Below are 18,315 nucleotides of genomic sequence, written 5' to 3'. Positions count from 1 at the left end.
CATAATTATCCGAGTTTTTGAAAAACGGGCAAAAGACTATAAAAACACTTTTAAAAGGTAGATACAAATGGCCAATAGCATATGAAAATGTGCTCATTAGTCATTCTAAACCCATGAGATAGCACTTCACACACTCCTACATTTAAATAGATTCATAATATCGAGTGATGGTGAGGATGTAGAGCAATTGGAACGTTCATACGTGCCCATTGGGAATGTTTAGCAAAGACCTACCCTATGATTCTACAATTGCACTCCTAGGTAACTCTAAGAAGAGGGAAAATCTATGTCCATAGAGGCATTTGTGTAAGAACTTTCACATCAGCCTGATTCATAATAGCTAAACACAGGAAATAACCCAAAAATCCATCAGCCAGAGACTTGTTAAACAAATTGTGGCACATCTGTACAATGGACAGCAGTAGCGAGGAAAGGACTACCGATACACACAACCTGGATGCATCTAAAATACAATGTGTTGGACACAGGAAGCCAGACCTAAAAGAGTATATACTGTGATTTCATTTGAAATTCAAGAATAGGCTAAGCTACATCTGTGATATAAATCAGAAAGCAGTACCAGAGTGGGAGAAGGTGTGGCAGGAACTGACAGGAAGTGGGCACAAGTGGACTCCTTGGAGTGATGGAAAGATTCATATTTTCTTTAGTGATGGCATAGCATTGAATTAAAGCTTAAAATATAGGGTGGGGCAAAAGTACACAAAATAGATTTAATCTTATTAATAGAATTAATATTATTATTAATTATTGTATTATTTTCCTTGTGAGCAACTGTAGACCTACTTTAGCCCCACCCTATATGTGTATTTTATTGTATATAAGTTATATTTTAACTTTTTACATACAAGAAGAAAAACACTTATAAGTCTATGTAAGCCTACTCATTTATAAATCATCTCATAAGTTATGTCATTTATCTGTCTTCTCAATTTAATTTCTTTCTCTAGTTAGAGAGGGAAGTACCTTTCAAAGATGAATACAACAAAAACCTGTTTTGCCTGGCAACCTGACCCTCAAGCTTCCCACGATAAGCAGAGACGAGGTTTGCCTACTGAGCCCAATAGATCCCTTCGTTGACCTGAAAAGATGTGGGGGTATGAGGTGGTATTTTTACAGTTCCCCCACCTCTACGGCAAAGACAGCGGAACACTCCCAATGAAGAAAGGTCTTACTGTTAGACAAGGAATGGAAACCAGTGCCGCATGGCCCCAACACAGAGGGAAGAGCACCACCTCCCGCTCCTCCAGCTGGGCTTCTCCTTCCCTTTGTCCCCATGCTACTGAAGCTGCAGCTCTTGGTGATGGCAGGGTATGCTGAGTGCCAGCTGCCGCGAGGCCAGCGTTGTGAAAACCACTAAGCTGGGCTCTGGGGGTGTGCTTGCACTGCCTGGACCAGACTATGGCTGCTCCATCCGGGGTGAGGCTTTCACTTTCTCTTCTGGGAACGGGGTAACAGTCCCTGTGCCATTGCCTTCCTGGGGCTGCTGAGGGGGCAGCACAAGAAAGCAGACCTGGAAACCATGTTAGAAAAGTTTCTACCTGCTTCACATGCCCGGTGGAACTATCACCCAGTTCGGTACATCTGAGCTCCTGCTCTGGGAATGATGGCAGCATTTGCAAAGGAAGTTAGGATTTGGACTCTGGGCAATCATCTGTTGGAGAGAAGGTGAGGGGAAGCCACATGAGCAGAGGTGTCAAGCAAAGTTTCCATTCATTGCATGCGTCAGTGTTTATTATTCATCAGTGCCTTTCGGTAGAGTATAATCTGCTTGGATTCTGTAGCTGGACTACACATTTCCCCTTGTACAGTCATTATCTCCAGGTGTCTGCCTTTGTAATAGAGGGAGAGAACCCACACAAAAGACCCCGGTTTAGATGGACACCAGCTCTCATTGATTGTGTAGCCTCAGGCCATTACTGGGCTTCTCCAGCCCTCAGTTTCTATTTCTTGAAAAGAGCTAGATGTAATCCTTAAGTTCTGAGGACTCCCCAACAATGAGATGTGTTAGAGTAGTTGTGTGGTGTGGTGGAAAAAGTCTTTGCAGTCAGTAGAAGCCCTGAGCTCCAGCCCCTTGTGAGCAGGGTGAACTCCACACAGCATTCCATCTTTCTGAGGGAGCAGCGTCCTCTTCTCTGGGGCATTGAGCTCAAACTGGATGGAGTACTAAACACTTTATAAACTACAATTCATCATATTAACGTCTCCTGCTATTCCACTGCTGTCACAACACATGCAACACACATTCAAAGGCATGCATGCATGAGCGTGTGGCCATGTTGCTTAAATGTAGTCTCAGAGTCAAAGAGATGCAAAGCCGAGACTGATCTGAGGGTCAGGTTGTTAACAAGGCTTGGGATCCATGAGCTCAGCAGCCTGGTGGACCAGCGAGCCTGGACTGAGGGTTGTTTCCTTACAGGTGACAGCAGAGCTCGATGCCTGGAACGAGGACTTGCTCCGGCAGATGAACGACTTCAACACGGAGGACCTGACGCTGGCAGAGCAGCGGCTGCAGCGCCACACGGAGCGGAAGCTGGCCATGAACAACATGACCTTCGAGGTCATCCAGCAGGGCCAGGACCTGCACCAGTACATCATGGAGGTCCAGGCCTCAGGTAGGCAACCTGTCCCAGCCTTGTTCTCCTGGCGGGGAGGTGGTGAAAACAAGAACACCGGCTGACTCCAATGTGCCTTTTCACTCTGTACATTCATTTCATTCCTATGGGTATAAGGAACGATTGTTGCCCCCATTTTAAAGGAGAGAAAAAATGAGCATGAGAGCTGAAATAACTTGTGCGGGGCTGGCCAGTTAGGTTGTGATAAAGATGGGACTGGGACCAGGCTCTCCGAATGCTGTGGAGAGAATGGGGAAAAAACCAGTGGTAGAAATTAGCACAGATTAAAAAAAAGAAAAAAAAAATGGTGGCCTGAAAAAACAAACCAGGTGGGCTCCAAAAGCAATCAGCCATCTCTGTGAATCTATTCACATGTGTAGACCTCTGCTATTCCACCCCCTATAACCTCACACACACTCTCTCATGTCCTGTCCACCACCCCCAGGGCTAGCTCCTTGTCTCCAGTCCATGCCTCTCAGAGTCCTGTGTTTTATCACTGGCCTGTGCATGAGTGTAAGAAGTGCTGATAAAAATTTATGGCAAGGTTGTATAATTTTATAACTTCTTTTTCTGCTCGGGATTTATTCACTACCCAGAAATGCACACAACCTGACTATTATACCTCCAGACCGGCCTTTGTTGTTAGAACAGAGGGAACCATCACAGTCCCTAGTCCAAGGAGCCTAGAAAAAGAAACCACTCATGTGAGCATGTACCATTGGAGTGCTAGAACCTAGGCCTGTACACCCAAACCCACCCATTGCCCTCCTCCCCCTCACCCTTTCACCCTTGTTCACTCAGGTTTCTTACCCTCTTAGAGGGGGCAGACACAGGCTCAGGTCACCAACTCTTTAAAACACTGTTGGTCCATATCCTTGTTGATCATGAAGAATATTTACAAGCATCGGATTGTTAGGTGGATCTTAACAATCAAACTTAACTTTAGGGTACTGTGTTTCTTTTAATGACTTGAAGGAGTACATACCAGCATTCAAAGGAACTTTGCTTCTAACCAGAGGAGAGACACCTACCCTGTTTCCCCGAAAATAGGACAGTGTCTTATATTAATTTTTTCTCCCAATTTTGCACTAGGTCTTATTTTCAGGGGTTGTCTTATTTTCGGGGAAACACGGTAGTAAATTCTACTCACTTTGGTCAGCAGGACATTTCCTTGAATTTTCGTTGTGTTGTGAACAGGTCTGTTCAGAGGTGTGCAGACTGTGCCTCCTCAAACAGCCCCAAGAAGGGTCATCCACATTGTAGTCTATCTGCTGACTGTTTTATGACAATGCCCAGGCCCCACGCTCAAGCTATTCTGATTTAACAACCTCTAAATGGGCCTTGGGCATCAGAAAAAGCTCCTCAGATGAGACCATTGCTTTCCATGCAATGGTTAAATCACAACAGCTGATATCTATGAAATGAATGCCCCAGGAGACCCCCAAATGTGGCTCCCAGATCAGCAGCATCCAAGGACTTGTTAGCAATGCAAGTTTAGGCTGGTGGGCTCAGTTGGTTGGGCATCGTCCCATGCACTGAAAGGTTGCTGGTTCGATTCCCTGTCAGGGCACATGCCCAGGTTCAGGCTCCATCCTCACTAGGGGGTGTGTAGAAGGCAGCCAATTGATGTTGCACTCTAACTTCGATGTTTCTCTCTCTTCCTCTCTCTCTATAGATAGATAGATAGATAGATAGATAGATAGACAATTAAAAAATGTATTTTCATAAAATGCAAGTTTAAAGGCCCATCCCTAGGACCTATCACATCAGAATCTCTTGGGGTTGGGCCCACCAATCTGTGTTTCAAAGCCCTCCAGATAATTCTGATGTACCGTTGTCAGTCTAGGTCCTTGATACTCAAAGTGTGGGTTCTGGACCAGCTGTTGAGCGCTGATTAGAAATGCTGAATTCCAGCCTTATCCCAGACTTAGGAATCTGGATCTGCCTGTTAACAAAATCTCTAGGTAAATCATGTGCACATGACAGTTTGAGAAGCCTGTACCTTTTTAAAGGTCTTATCAGGGAATCGGGGAAACTGTGATTCTTCCTCTGGACTCAGGGTTTCACCCTATGGCTTGCCCTCATGATGTTCACAATAGCTGGCTATCCAGCTGAGCCTAAGAAGCGTGAGAGAATGCAGACACGGTGCCTAGGAGAGAGGCCCGGGGAGAGATGCTCTACAGGGATGTTCAGTCTTCATCCCTCAGTATTGATGTGTCTGGCAGGAGGGAGCTTGTCTGCCTGAAAACCTGTGGCACTTAGGACCAGGGTTCTGGCATGACCTGGGAGAAGCCCACTTCTGTGCCAAGAGCCATGTATCCATGGTAACAGAAAAATCTGCTGGGAGCTGGCAGTCCCTGAAGACTGCTTAAGATGGAGGGGTGGGGGGTAGCTGTACTTGGCAGCCACCTTAACCATGAGGGCTGTGTGGGTGAAAACACCCCAGGCAGATGGGCTTCCCACCCCCACAGGATCCTGTTCTAGAAATGAGCTTTGTCAAGAGAGGCTGCATTGGCCTGCTCAGGCCTCTCTGCTGAGACTGGCTGTTCCCCTGCTCCTGCCGCATCTAGCTTCTCAGTCTGGCATAGCCCAGGAGGCTTCCTGGGGAATGAATCCAGGGGTTTCAGGGACACTCACTCTGCTGCAGAAAGCCTGGTCCTGCGGAGGAGGCAGCTATCTCCTCTCCGGCTGGGGGACAGGAGGGCAGAGTCATGTCAGAGCTGGGAGTGGGGAGAGGGAGGTTGGGATGGACCCAGCCCAACCCAGGAGGCCAAAGGATGTAGGACTTGAGAGACTCAGGACTGAGGCAATAAGGGGCGTGGACATGTATGATGTACATCGAATGAACTATGTTTAAATTAAAGATATAATAAACTGTTATGTTAGGGGGAAAAAGGATAATAGGCAAAATTAATAATTTGGTTGATATTTAGCCCTTCATGCTAAATTAAGGGTTTATACTCTGGTTTTGTAGGAGAAAATGGAAGTAGAGAATTTCCATACACTTATTTTCAGGTGTGAAATTTATAACATTGAGCCAGTTCTACTTAATCCCCCTGGGTGCCAACAACTCTAACCAAAACAGAAGCCTTTGCTTAAATCGGCATCAGCCTTGGGAGAAGAAGACAGAGCAGGTGCACTCTCCTCACTTGCTCCTTGTGCGTTCCTCACATTAGCGGTGTCTGTTTGAGTCTCAAGTGGGAGGTGTTTGCTGCTAAGAGTCAAGGTGGAGGGAGATGCTGGCTGAATTCAGGGTCCTGTTTCTCCATCAAAAGTTGGAAGTGCCTTTTTTCCCCCCTCTGTAGAGCTTACTTTCTTCTTCTGTCTAGTGTGGCAGGTGGACCTTGATTCCTAAAGTTCTCATTTTCCATGCTGCAGCTCCATCATCACCATTGGTTATGCCACAGGTATTTTGTCCAATGTAACCTGCCCATGCGACTGTTATACTTGACCTTACGAATAAGACAAGAGCCATGTGCCCTGTGGATAATGTTCCTTTTGTGGTTGAATCACAGCTTCAAGTTCTTTCCTTATGCAAGGCTTTGAAGTGAAAACATCTCTGGAGTCTGTGGCAGTGATGCTTAAAATGTACTCCAACCACAGTATTTGAAAATAAATTAAGTTTTTTTGGGGTCACTCTTCTCCATAAGCGTAGAGGTTAAGGTGCAGTGATGAGAGGCTTGGCATCCCACCCCCACCCCTACTCCCTGGGTGTCCTTGAGCATGTGACTCTCTCTAAGCCTCACTGTTCTCTAGAAAATACGGATCATGAGGATAACAACCCGAGAGAGTCACTGTAAGGATGCAGTGGGAAAATTCCTGAACATAGCCAGGGGTTCGCAGAGCTTGATGATGATCATGTGTTACTCTAGCATTCCATCACACAGTGTGTTTGGTTGGGGTCTCTTGTGTTCCTGTAGCTTCTTCAGCAGCTACAGTGAAGGCAGAGGGTTGTGTCCTGCCCACAGCAAGTTCTCAGTAATAACACTGGCTGAATCATCAGGTTGAACATCATCGTGGGTGAAATAGATGGAGGTAAAAATAACAGGCCACCAATAATGTTACTTATGTTGTAAAAGGAAGGAAAGGCCTGTGTTTTTCCAAAATGGAAGCTACTCTGGGGTTGATGGGAATGTGGACCTTGGGGGGCAGGTCTGAGAGGAGGGCAGAAGAGAACCTGATGTAAAACAAGGGTTCTCGAGACTTGGCTGCATATTTAGAATCCCATGGGGAACTCCTTTAAAATATCAAGGTCTGGGCCCCACCCCTCAGGGATTCTTACTTAATTAGGCTGGAATGGGTCCAGATTTTTAAAAACTTCCCAGGTGATTTCAATGCAGAGCCAAGGTCAATAAGACTGATCTAAAAACCTGATTAAAGCACTGTAATTTCTGGACTGAGTGTAATACTGAGGCAGTGATGTGGAAAGAGAAGTGGAGAGGGGAGAAGAAAAAAGGAAGAAAAAACAAACAAACAAACAAACAAACAAAAAAACCATGTTCTCTATCCAAGGCAGATATATAAAGAAGAATGGGCAGTATAGCCAGGAATCCCCAACGCTTACCCTAGAGGCCTAGACCACAGATGCCTCTCCTTGGAGAAATTAAAGTGGTGCCCCCCATCCCCACCTGGCAGCAAAGGAAAGCAAAGTGAGAGTTTATTACTAACGGTGGCCTTGATAAATAAGCACAATGCCAAAAGGTCTAGTAACTGCATGTAACAGAAGGGCTATTGCACATCCGATCCAGTGGTTCCCAATCTTGTTTGCATGTTGGACTCACTCGGGAGCTTTAAGATTTACCGATTCCGGTGTTCTTGGTCTGGGGTGTGGGCATGGGATGATGATTTTTTGAAATTTCTCCAGATGAATCTAGTGTGAGCCTAGGTTGAGAGCACTGGTCTAAAAGCATCCACACTACCATAGTTTCTAATTATATTCTTTAAGCAAATCCATAAATAGCAATGGTAAGATTTTATATTTACATTTTATACAAACCATTTCACAGTCCCATCAGTAATCAATAGTGAGTGTGTTATCATTTCCCTAAGGGAAAGGAAAAAGTGGGGAAATGGGTAATTTTTAGACTACTAAAACTAGGCACTGTTTATACTGGTACTTTATCTCTGAGTCCTCACAACACACCCAGTAGTCTTTCTTGGGATTCCCACTTTACCCAGGCTCAGAGAGGATATGGAGATCAGATACCATGGGTAGGTTACAGTCCATGGATTCAAACTTACATCTGTCCTTCCCCAAAGCTCTCAGGTACTTTCCACCACAGCACGTGGCCCAAGTTCCTCCCTAAAGAGGTATTTATTGGGTCAAGCACTGGGCTAGGTCCTGAAGATGCAGAGATGCATAAGACAGACTTGGACCTAGTATCAAAGAGCCTGCACTTCTGCAAGAGCATGGACAAGTAAATAAGGATCAAGCCTCAATGCAAGTGTTCTGATGAAGGGATGAGAACAGGGCATTGTGGGAGCACATCAGAAACTTCAATACAACATTCTATCAGGAGACTGATGAAGTATTTTATCACAAACTCGAGGCCCAATACACGAAATTCATACATGGGTCGATCCCTAGGCCTGGCTGGTGATCAGGGCCAATCTATGGGGTGACCGGCAGGGCAATGGGGGGGGCCCCACTAGAACCCCCCTTGGCTGGCCTGGGGCCTAGAGCTGGGAGCAGCTCCTGCATTGAGCATCTGCTCCCTGGTGGTCAGTGCACATCATAGCAACTGGTCATTCCCCCAGTTGTTCTGCTGTTCAGTGGATTTGCATATTAGGCTTTTATTATATAGGAAACATTTCAATACTTGATACAAAGAACAAACATTCTTGTGGCATTTCTGAGAGCCCCTGGGGAGGCTAATTAAGCCTCCGATTGGGAGTAATGTCAGCACAGGAAAACTATTTGCTGTTGATGGATGGATATGTGCCAATTGCTGGGTTTTAACTGGGACCCATTTCAATGTGCTGGAGGCAGTGGGAGAGAGCGGTGAAGTTTCTATTCTTTGGGGTGCAGCTGGAGTAAGCCTTCCTGTTTTCCCATTCTCCATCCACAACACTATGTGCTACTGAGGGGCACAGAGATGTCCTAGGCATTGTCCTCACCCATTCCAGTTCCTGTGTTCATCTCAGAAAACAATTCAAGTGAGGTAGATGAGAATGAAGGGCAGGCTGCCAGCCTCTTCTGGATGATGTGCTAAGCAGGTGGATGACTCCTATGATGCGTTACTAGGCGTAGAGACCTATTTATCTGCAGTGCGGCAGGGGGGAACCAGGAGCTTCCTATAGAAAGACATTTTGCCCACGCCCAGCATCCTAAATGTCAGAGACGCATGCAGAATGAAAACCGAGCTGGAAAAAACCCACATGGTGGCTGGAAGCAGGGAAGAACATCTACTTCTGCAGATGGATTTTAATTCGATTTTCAGAAGGTAAACATGGGGTCAAGGGTCACCCCATTTAGCTGAGCACTGCAGACGTAGAAATGTTGTATTGCTTCTTGTTTTTTTTATTTCAATCAAGGAGAGGCTCTACCGCATCCTCCCGGTGATTGAAAATAGTAAGTGGAGGGAGCTGGCTGCCAAAAGGACAGGCTGTTCTTTTCTGTCTCCCGTGGATATTTCAGGAGCAGGGACTGGGAATTATGAAACTGACAGAAAAAAATAAACATGAGGAGATACTGAAATTATTACCATATAACACCAGAAAATTTCTTTCCCACTCTCCCATATTGTCATTATATAAAACACTATTTTTGCCTCGATAGAAATGCATTTCCTTTCGAGTGTTCAGCCGTCCCCTGTACTACCCCGACTGTATGCTCCAGGTGTACCGGTGAATGTCTGATGGTGGGATTCAGAGCAATGGGGATGTCTCCCAAAGTAGATTTCTTTTTCAGGCGGCCATCCACTGAGATTGGTGGGCTTCCCAGCTGACCAGCTGACAAGAATGTGCCTTGGGCAGAAGTGCCTGGGACAGGGTCTTTTTGGCTTTATTTTATATTTATGATCCAGAGGCTAGCTTGTGAATATTCTAGGTCTTTGCAAATCCCCCCTCAAGAGACTGCTGTGCTGTCTTTGCTGGGGATAAACTTCCAGAGAACCAGCTCCCTACAACACCAGTCGATATAAGGAGCTGACCACCTGTTGAAGAGTTAGTCCCAGGCAAAGCACCGGTTAACCCAAAAGAGAGGCCACGTGGGAGCATCCCAAACCAAGCCCGTTATGGCAGTCTGTCCACTTTCACAGAGGGATGGTTAGTAGTCGGGAGGTTGTTGATAATGGCTGTTTCTGAATTCCAGCTTTCATATGACTGTTGAATGAAATGTAGCCTCTATGGTACTACCTGGTTTTTAATTGTTTATCTTTTAAATCAGGAATTGAGTTGATCTGTGAGAAAGACATTGATCTGGCAGCTCAGGTGCAAGAGCTACTGGAGTTCCTCCACGAGAAGCAGCATGAGCTGGAGCTCAACGCGGAGCAGACGCATAAGCGGCTGGAGCAGTGCCTCCAACTGCGGCACCTCCAGGCTGAGGTCAAGCAGGTGAGCCTGGCTCCTCCCCCTTCCACTCAGGCTTCCCAGCGGGCTTCCCAACAGGGCTGGCCTGCTCCTGGTCTGGGGGGAGGTGAACAGAGCCACAGGGGTAACCAGACCTCAGAAATAGATGAGTTAAGGAGTGGTTGTATTAGTTTCTGAAAGCTGGGCTGCCATCTATTGGATCTGACAAACAGGTCTGAGGATCCAGTGTCCCAAACACGAAATGCATAATTCCTCGTTCATAACAATCTAAGGAGATCATTCCTGAGTTGTTCTCAGTCACTGGAGGTTTTTCTCTTCCTTTGCATCCCCAATCCTGGCATACAGTCCATGGGAAATACAAATCCTTTATCAATAAGTATATGGAGACTTTAGAGCTCGGTTGATTAATTTGGGGCCCCTGTGTGCCCTGTACAGTACCTGTCACATAGCTGAAAGCCAATATGTGGTAGCAGTTGCCATCATTCTTTTCAGTGTGGTTCCGATAACATTTTCTTAACCCATTGAAGTCAATTTTAAACAGGAAAAAGGGTTCTTATCTATATGAGACAGGATACTAGCCATTTTTCTAAGGATATACCCAGGTCTCTAGGAATACCATGACCAATGGCACATTTTAAAAAATACTACAGATTTTACTCTTATGTACGCCAACTGCTAGAGCTTTTAGATTCAAATCTATTAATGTACCCTAGGGAACAAAAACATCATATTTGGTTTAATGATTGCTTGGTCCCTTGGAGTCAGGGTATTCCTTGCTAATGCCTATGTCTTAGTGATAACATTGTTATGTATTAAAATGGGCAAAAGTGTCTTCTGTGCTCCTCTTCTCCCCAGGCAGTGGCAGCCAGAGCCCACACATGCTGTGCTAGAGATTCCCCACTGAGCCCCAGGCAAGACCAGATCACAGCGCTGCCATCCAAGTTGTTTTCTGCTTAGTTGCACTGGGATCCCACATGGATCTCTGGAGAGAAATGTTATTCACGGGGACATGGTGGGACTCCTGGCAGGCCCAGAGCAGTGAGGAGAATACAGATCAGAAACGGTTGGCAGTAATGATAGTACTTTCTTTTCGTATGAGAAGTATTTTTTCATTCGTGACCTCATTATAGGTGAACAAGCCATAGGGGGAAGTGGTGTATGTTTACTATACAAATGAGGAAACTGAGGAACCATAGGATTAGTGCTCCCAGGGCTTCTTGACCAACTCAAGCTAAAACTTGAACCCAGGCCTCCTAAATCCAGACTCCTACAATTTGCCTCTGCAAGACCCCACGCCTACCCTGCGGTTTCGGGGGAAAAAGAAAGAAGCCCAGCAGCGTGCTGTTGAGTTTTCTTGGCCTCTGCAGCATTACACTGGACCGCTGGCAGGTGTGGTTTATACCTGGCAGCCAGGTGGTGCCCGCCGGCTCACTCAGTGGGCTCCAGAGGTCACGGGGGTCCTCTGCTCTGCCTGCTGTTATTCCTGTCAGTGGACAGTGGCAGGGACGGCCATCCGAACAAAACAGAGCAGATGAAAATTATCCCTATTTGACTTTGAAATGAATCTATTTTTGCGTTTGTTCCTGGTTTTTTACATATTTATTCTTTTTTTTTTCTACAGAATTAACAGTGTAGAGCCAACACCCTAATTATGTTTTTTTGTGTGACTGATATGAAAATGGAAATGAATGTTCATCCTCCAAGTATATATCCTATAAAGAATGGGAAGCTGGGATGATGATAACACAGTTTGTCAAATGGGAAAGTGAAACATCCATCTATGAATAATTCAGGCTTGATGAATATCTATACACATTTCCATTCAGCATTGTATGAATTGGAGAACCAAAACAGAATCCTCCTATGGGGCTGAGGAAACCCCATCTCTCACCATGCTCAGAATGACACACAGTGAGGTTGAAGTTCCAAACGGGTCTGGGTTGCTCACATCAGAATTTGGGGAAACTGTGAAGGCCTTTGCAAAGGACAGCGACCTTGGGGATGATGAGGGGCTGCTGTTGGGTCCAGCCACCATGCCTCATTAGATAGACTTGTTTTCCTTGTCAATGTAACACTCTTTCTCCAGAGAGTTGGCTGATCCTGTTCAGAGCAGGCATTTGCGTTTGATGGAAGTTGGTGGAGCGGGAAATATTGATTAGGAAGCTGTCACCTCTTGGAAAGAGGGAGTTAATTTAGATGTCAGTATTGATCAGTGAGGCTACATTTAGACACCAGTTTGAGAGTTTTCTTGGAATATACTCCCAAAAGAATAAAAGAATAAAAGATAAAAGGACATATAATGGAAATGCCATCAATGGGGACAGATAGGCGGAGGACAACAATGAGTTATTATATTGCTTTGTTGTGAGAGCTCTCAGAGAGGAGAGGTTGAGATGTGGCCATCATAACCTTAAATGTTATTACATCACAGTTACATTAAACTGAAGTTTTGAGGGGGACAATGCCACAGACATTAGACTGAAAATTATTTTCAAGTGTTCAGGACAAAGGAAATTGGTTAAAGGGATTACCTAGGACTTGTATGTAAGATGAATGGCCCAAATACCTCCAGAAAAATGTTGAGTCTTAAAGGGAAATCACTTTCCTGATTACAGCCCATGGTCCAGGGCCCCAGACCACCCACATGCTCCCTTTCTTCTAGAAAAGTCGTTCAGAGTATTCTTGAGACCCCACAGAAGGCTCTGATTGCTTTCCAGGAAAATTGCTACTCGGGTAAGGATGACCTCACATTTACTAGATAATTCAGGAAGATCTGAATAGCCTATTTAATGGGCATAAAACTAAATTAATTTCCATATGTATTCCTAAAGAGTAGTGCATTTAGTAAAAAATAGACCAAAATGGATTTATAAGATTTAGGTACTCTAAGTAATGAGGAAAGAAACCACATGTATTTGTCCGCTAACAATATTGAATTAGCCCTATGGATCAATACTGGCCAAAATTTGCATAGTATCAAGATGGATATTCAAAACAAAGGAGAAAAATATTATGCTGTTCTCTTATTCCTGTCAAGAATACTATGTTCAATTGGGTTCACTATACATAAAACTTAGAAAAGAGTTGGAGTAAATCCAAAAAAGAGGCAACCACTATCCATTTCTATCCATTTCTGTCCAAGTGGAGATAATGAAAAAGATACATGGTCATGGCCTGTAAAACCATGATGGATGAACCCATACAGTCTCAAAAATCATGAATCTTTAGAACTAAGAAACATTGAAAACATGGCTGATGATTTTCCTGTGGCTGGAGTTAGAGTCAGTGGCTTTGAGTGCAACCTCACAGATTTATTGTCAGCATGACCTAGAGCAGTGTTTCCCAACCTTCTCTCATGATGAGAATCACCTGGTGGAGTTGTTAAAACACAGATTCCTGAATCCCAACTAAGAAGTGCTAAACTAGAATTTTTGAGAACATATAGGTAAAATTGCATACCTAACTTAGTGCTCTGTATATAAAATCTGTCTAGGTCCTAGAGAACACAGCCATGTACCTGCAACTCCTTCAGCCTACGTGGTGGCAGGCTCCACCTGCCCAGCTTGGATAGCTTCATCGTTTGTGGGCATCCACATCCAGTTTCCTAACCCAGTTAGCTGAGCTTTCTTGGCCTGAGGAAGCAATAGATCTCCATTTCCGTTCCCTCACTCAGCTCTGACTGAGTACCCAAGCATCCATACGCTTTCAGTCCCTCATTTCTGCAAAGCTATATTCTCTGGTGTACTATGGTTATAGGGGCTTACTCAGAATTTTGAAAGAAGTATGGAATGTTAGGGTTCAAAGTGACCTTCAAAGATCATCTAACGGTCCAGGGGTCTTCAAACTATGGCCCACGGGCCACATGCGGCCCGCAGAGGAGTCTGATCCGGCCCGCCAGGTTTTTTGGGCAGTGAGCGCAGCCGAGGTGTTACAGTAGGAATTAGTAGTTCATATAGTCCGGCCCTCCAGCTCTCTGAGGGACCGTGATCTGGCCCCCACTTTAAAAAGTTTGAGGACCCCTGAAACCAATAGGTAAACTGTTGCCTCAATGATTGATCAGCATAAAATGTTCACTTGGTGGATTGTATGTTATGGTTTGCCAAGTACTTTTACATTAATTATTTTATTTCATCTTTGCCCTGTGACTTTAGGCAAGCAAGGGGTTACCATTTTACAGAAAAGAAAACTGAGCCTCAGACAGATGAAATGTTTCCAAACTCACACAGCTCAGGATTGGTAGAACCAACACTTTCTCATTTTTATTATAATATTTCTCCTACTACCTTGCACTCAATTGGATGCTCACTGAAGAATAAATAAACACCTTTATGAACCAGGAACACTAAGGACTATAGTAATAGAGAATTACACCAACAAGAATTGTCACTAATCAGAGTACAAAGAATGATGATAACAAAACAGCTAAGATACCTACCTAACATTAGGAGGCCCAGAATATGCCAATAAATGCTACAAACACTGGGACAAAAATTAACATTCCCAGACTTTCTCTCTTCTCATTGTGAGAGGTACAAATGAAGAATCATAGCATTACCTAGCTTTGCTCCAGAACTGAGAATGAGCACCACCACTATTATCCTGCTATATTGCATCAACCCTGATACAGAGAGTGACGGTACTGCTATCCTACCCTTACAGATGAGAAAACAAACTCAGAGGGTTAGTAACAAAGCCAGGTGTGCTGACTTCAGGTTTTGTGCTCTATCTATACTATCTCAGTTCTGTTTCTAGGAATAGCTCAATGATAGGGCTACCCTAACTGAACCTGAGGCATGGCTATAAACTGCCATGCACTTTTTATCTTCCTAAAATCAAGTCTCCCACTTTGAAATCCTGCAATGCCTTTATAAATAATGTTTAGGAAATAAAAGTGAGCAAGGATGTCAAAGATATGGCACGATTTAATGAAAGAGGTAAAGACTGGAGCCCATAATATTTCTAAATGGAAAAGCTGGTAAATGGGGATCCCACAACCACAGCTACAACTGATGTTTCAGCTGGCTGAAACTGGAGAGGAATATCTCCTCAGGAGGCCCAGAGGGAATCAGATTGCCCCTCAAGCATTGATTTGTGATGTACGTGGAGAAAATGTTTCTCTGACACCCTCAGATGGATCTTGAACCAAGCAGAATGCAATGAATCATGGCAGAAGGACTACATAGTTCAGAAATGTACATGGTGAGCTCCATTTTGCAAAAATATGATGCATTTGGAGCACACAATCCATATATGCTTGCACCCAAACTTAAGGCAGCTTTGGGAAGTCATTCACCCTGGGAGCCAGACAGCAGCAGTCCACCAGTGGCATGGGAGATTTCACACATACACTCTGAGCAGTTATTTCCTGCAACTGTTTGCTGTACAATAGTTGTATCTCATCCACAATCTGCCAGACCAGCCATAAATTAACATCTCAATCCAGATAGCCCTGCTTCAGCAGGATTTCTGCCCCATGTTACCCATGGACGATATGGCACTAGTTATTTTCTGCACGATGAGGAAATTTGCAAAATGTCTATGAGGGCTGTGGCATAAGAGACCAGGCTTAGTATTTTCCTAATTGTTTAACATGAAGAAGTAAGAGGAGAAAATAATATTCTGAAACAGATTGTGGTGACTTCTGTTGGTGTTGAAGTGACAGATACGTGGTATTTACTGATTTTGACATTTCAAAAGAATTTTTTCTTCAGTAAAACTCTCAGACTTCCTAGTAAAGAAAATATTTGGCAATCTGCTGGTGACCAGACACAAGGTAGATTCTCAAGGCCAGATTCTTCCAGTTTGATTGTTCGCACTAACACTATTAGCTGGGTAATTGCGCATGCCCATGTCACCTAGGACTGTAGACAATGTTAGCTGTTTCTCCTTCTATGCTAATATCCCCTCGCTGAGAACTAATTAAGGTGAGCTATAAATTTTACCCAGCTGAATCATAGCCTCTAAATCAATTATAACTTACTCTCCCTTTTTCTGATGTTCCCATGTATGGGTTATTTACACTATTTTGCTTGTTTTTTTGGTTTTTTTTTCTCCTTCCTCCTTCCTTTGGGTTGCTTACCTGCCAAAACTCAAGCCTGTCTACCTTGGCTATTTATAGGCATAGGAGGTTGGATCCACTCCTTAGGTGTGACCTGGGTGTTTGTCATAGATAATCCCTCACTCTTTCAAAAACATTGCTGCATACCAATCATACGATGGATACTGTGCTGGGCACTGTATGAGATGAAAATGTGACTAATGTAATACTCTGCTCTTCTGGAAATTTACCTTCCAAAGGGAGAAATGAAACATAGGTCAGAATAATTGACCAAAGGCAGCCTGAGGTGAGTGCCTCAAAAGTGGTACATGCAAAATGGTATGGTGGTGCTAGGTGAACAGAGGTCCTTTCTCATGGGAGTGATTAAGTTGGTAGATTTTAAGATGTTATTACTATTTAAAATGGGGTTTTAAAAAAGAAAAGGGTACCAACAGAGGGAGTTTATTTATCCCATTCTGTGTTCCAGGAGGAACTTCAGAAATGGACATACAGTGCAGTCAGATAAAGTAATGTTTAAATTAAGTGGGTGAGAAAATTGGAACAGAGGCATGATAAAGGTAGGAAAGAATATATGACGCTGGGAATGAGGTTGATCCTTAAAGTAAGTGCCCTGTGGCTCAGGGTGCCAGGTAAGATGAGGAAGGTGACCAATCCAATTACCCAGACCCGTCCTGTGGCTGGCAGATAGCTAGCTCTCTGCCTGAAGGGCCCATCAGAGAAGGCCACGGCTCTGGGGAAGTTGCGAAGGCCGTTCACCTGTGCTCCTGTCCGACTCCATAGGTCCTGGGATGGATCCGCAATGGGGAGTCGATGCTGAACGCCAGCCTGGTCAACGCCAGCTCCTTGTCTGAAGCGGAGCAACTGCAGCGGGAGCACGAGCAGTTCCAACTGGCCATCGAGGTAACACCCACAACTGGCTACACCACCCTCCCCTCCCTTTCTGTTCTGTGGTTCAAGTGGGGCAATTTCTCATATGTGGGTGTCCCTTTATGTAACGAAGCCCTCACTCTTCCTAGTGAAATGGTCCAGGGAGCCTCCCTACTCTCCAGGAATTGATAGAGAAGCCAATGCAGGGTTTACCCCCCACCCCCTCAACCTACTTCCCCCAGAAGGAGGTCTGGTTTTAGAATTCAGGTATTCACACTACAAATATGGATTTGCTTTCTTTCTAATTGGTACCTTTAATCTTCAAGGCCCCTGGTGCATTGAGTTTTTTGTTCATTGTGGACTCTGCACCATGTGAGAAATGTAAAGGTCACACAGAACTGAGGATGAATAAGGGAGAGAGTCATTAGTAAATTAGGATTCCATGTTAAACGCTTAGTTCACATGTAAGGTTGATTCCGTTGTCAGATTCGGCCTCTTTACAAGAACAGTGATCACGGGGCAGACAGCGCTGGATGGGTTGCTCCGCTGAGAGTAGTTGTTCAGTGATGCTGCTTCAAAATAAAACTGCACTTAACTATCATCTAATATAAGTCTTATCTTGCTTTAAATAATACCTTTAATGATCTTTTCTGCTAGAACATTATCCTTCCCAAAGAGACTTGAGCTGAATGCTTTAGCATAGTGTCGGGGAAAATAGTAGGAAATGAGACATGGGAACGATATTAAAAATAAAATAAGCTCAGTACCAATGGGAAAAGAGATAAAGAGGGAAAATGTCACAGACATTCATTACTTGTGGTTCAGTATAAATTTCGACCCACTTCTGAATGTGTCAGAAATGCAAAGTGTTATCTTCTACAGAAAATTATTGTTATTGAGAATTTTCCACAACAGTGATACAATTTTTACTGTTCATGCCAATAAGTATATGGTTAAGATAGTAATCGAGTTGATTGCCACTCATTTTTAAACTAGTGGTTGATTGATTTCAACCATTTAATTTCCTATCTTATACGTGTAAAAATAGCATGAACATGAGTGGCATGTTTCTGTAAGATTTCTGATATGTTCTCGGGAACAGCTGCTAATACCAGGATACTGTTTGGGATTTAAGATTGTAAAATATACTGTATGTTACCCACACCATATGGGCACAGATACTTTTCTGAGGAAGAACTGACCAGAAGAGAGTTTTATTATCATTAT

At 44.2% G+C, this 18,315-nt stretch overlaps 1 protein-coding gene across 27 annotated transcripts in view; it reads left to right on the top strand.

Annotated features, from left to right (window-relative positions):
• Positions 1 to 18,315, top strand: part of KALRN (kalirin RhoGEF kinase) — a 650,068-nt gene that overhangs the window by 367,947 nt on the left and 263,806 nt on the right. For all 27 annotated transcript variants that reach the window (XM_084871483.1, XM_084871457.1, XM_084871488.1 and 24 more), the window contains exons 14-16: positions 2,438 to 2,633; positions 10,021 to 10,187; positions 17,002 to 17,121. In XM_084871483.1, the coding sequence (XP_084727609.1) occupies positions 2,438 to 2,633; positions 10,021 to 10,187; positions 17,002 to 17,121 (483 nt within the window). The remainder of the gene's footprint in view (positions 1 to 2,437; positions 2,634 to 10,020; positions 10,188 to 17,001; positions 17,122 to 18,315) is intronic.

This window comes from Pipistrellus hanaki (assembly GCF_964339955.1).
Source record: "Pipistrellus hanaki genome assembly, chromosome: 2".
NCBI classification, from domain to species: Eukaryota; Metazoa; Chordata; class Mammalia; order Chiroptera; family Vespertilionidae; genus Pipistrellus; species Pipistrellus hanaki.
The sequence above is the reverse complement of the archived record's forward strand: the minus strand, read 5'-3'. Positions and strand labels throughout refer to the sequence as shown.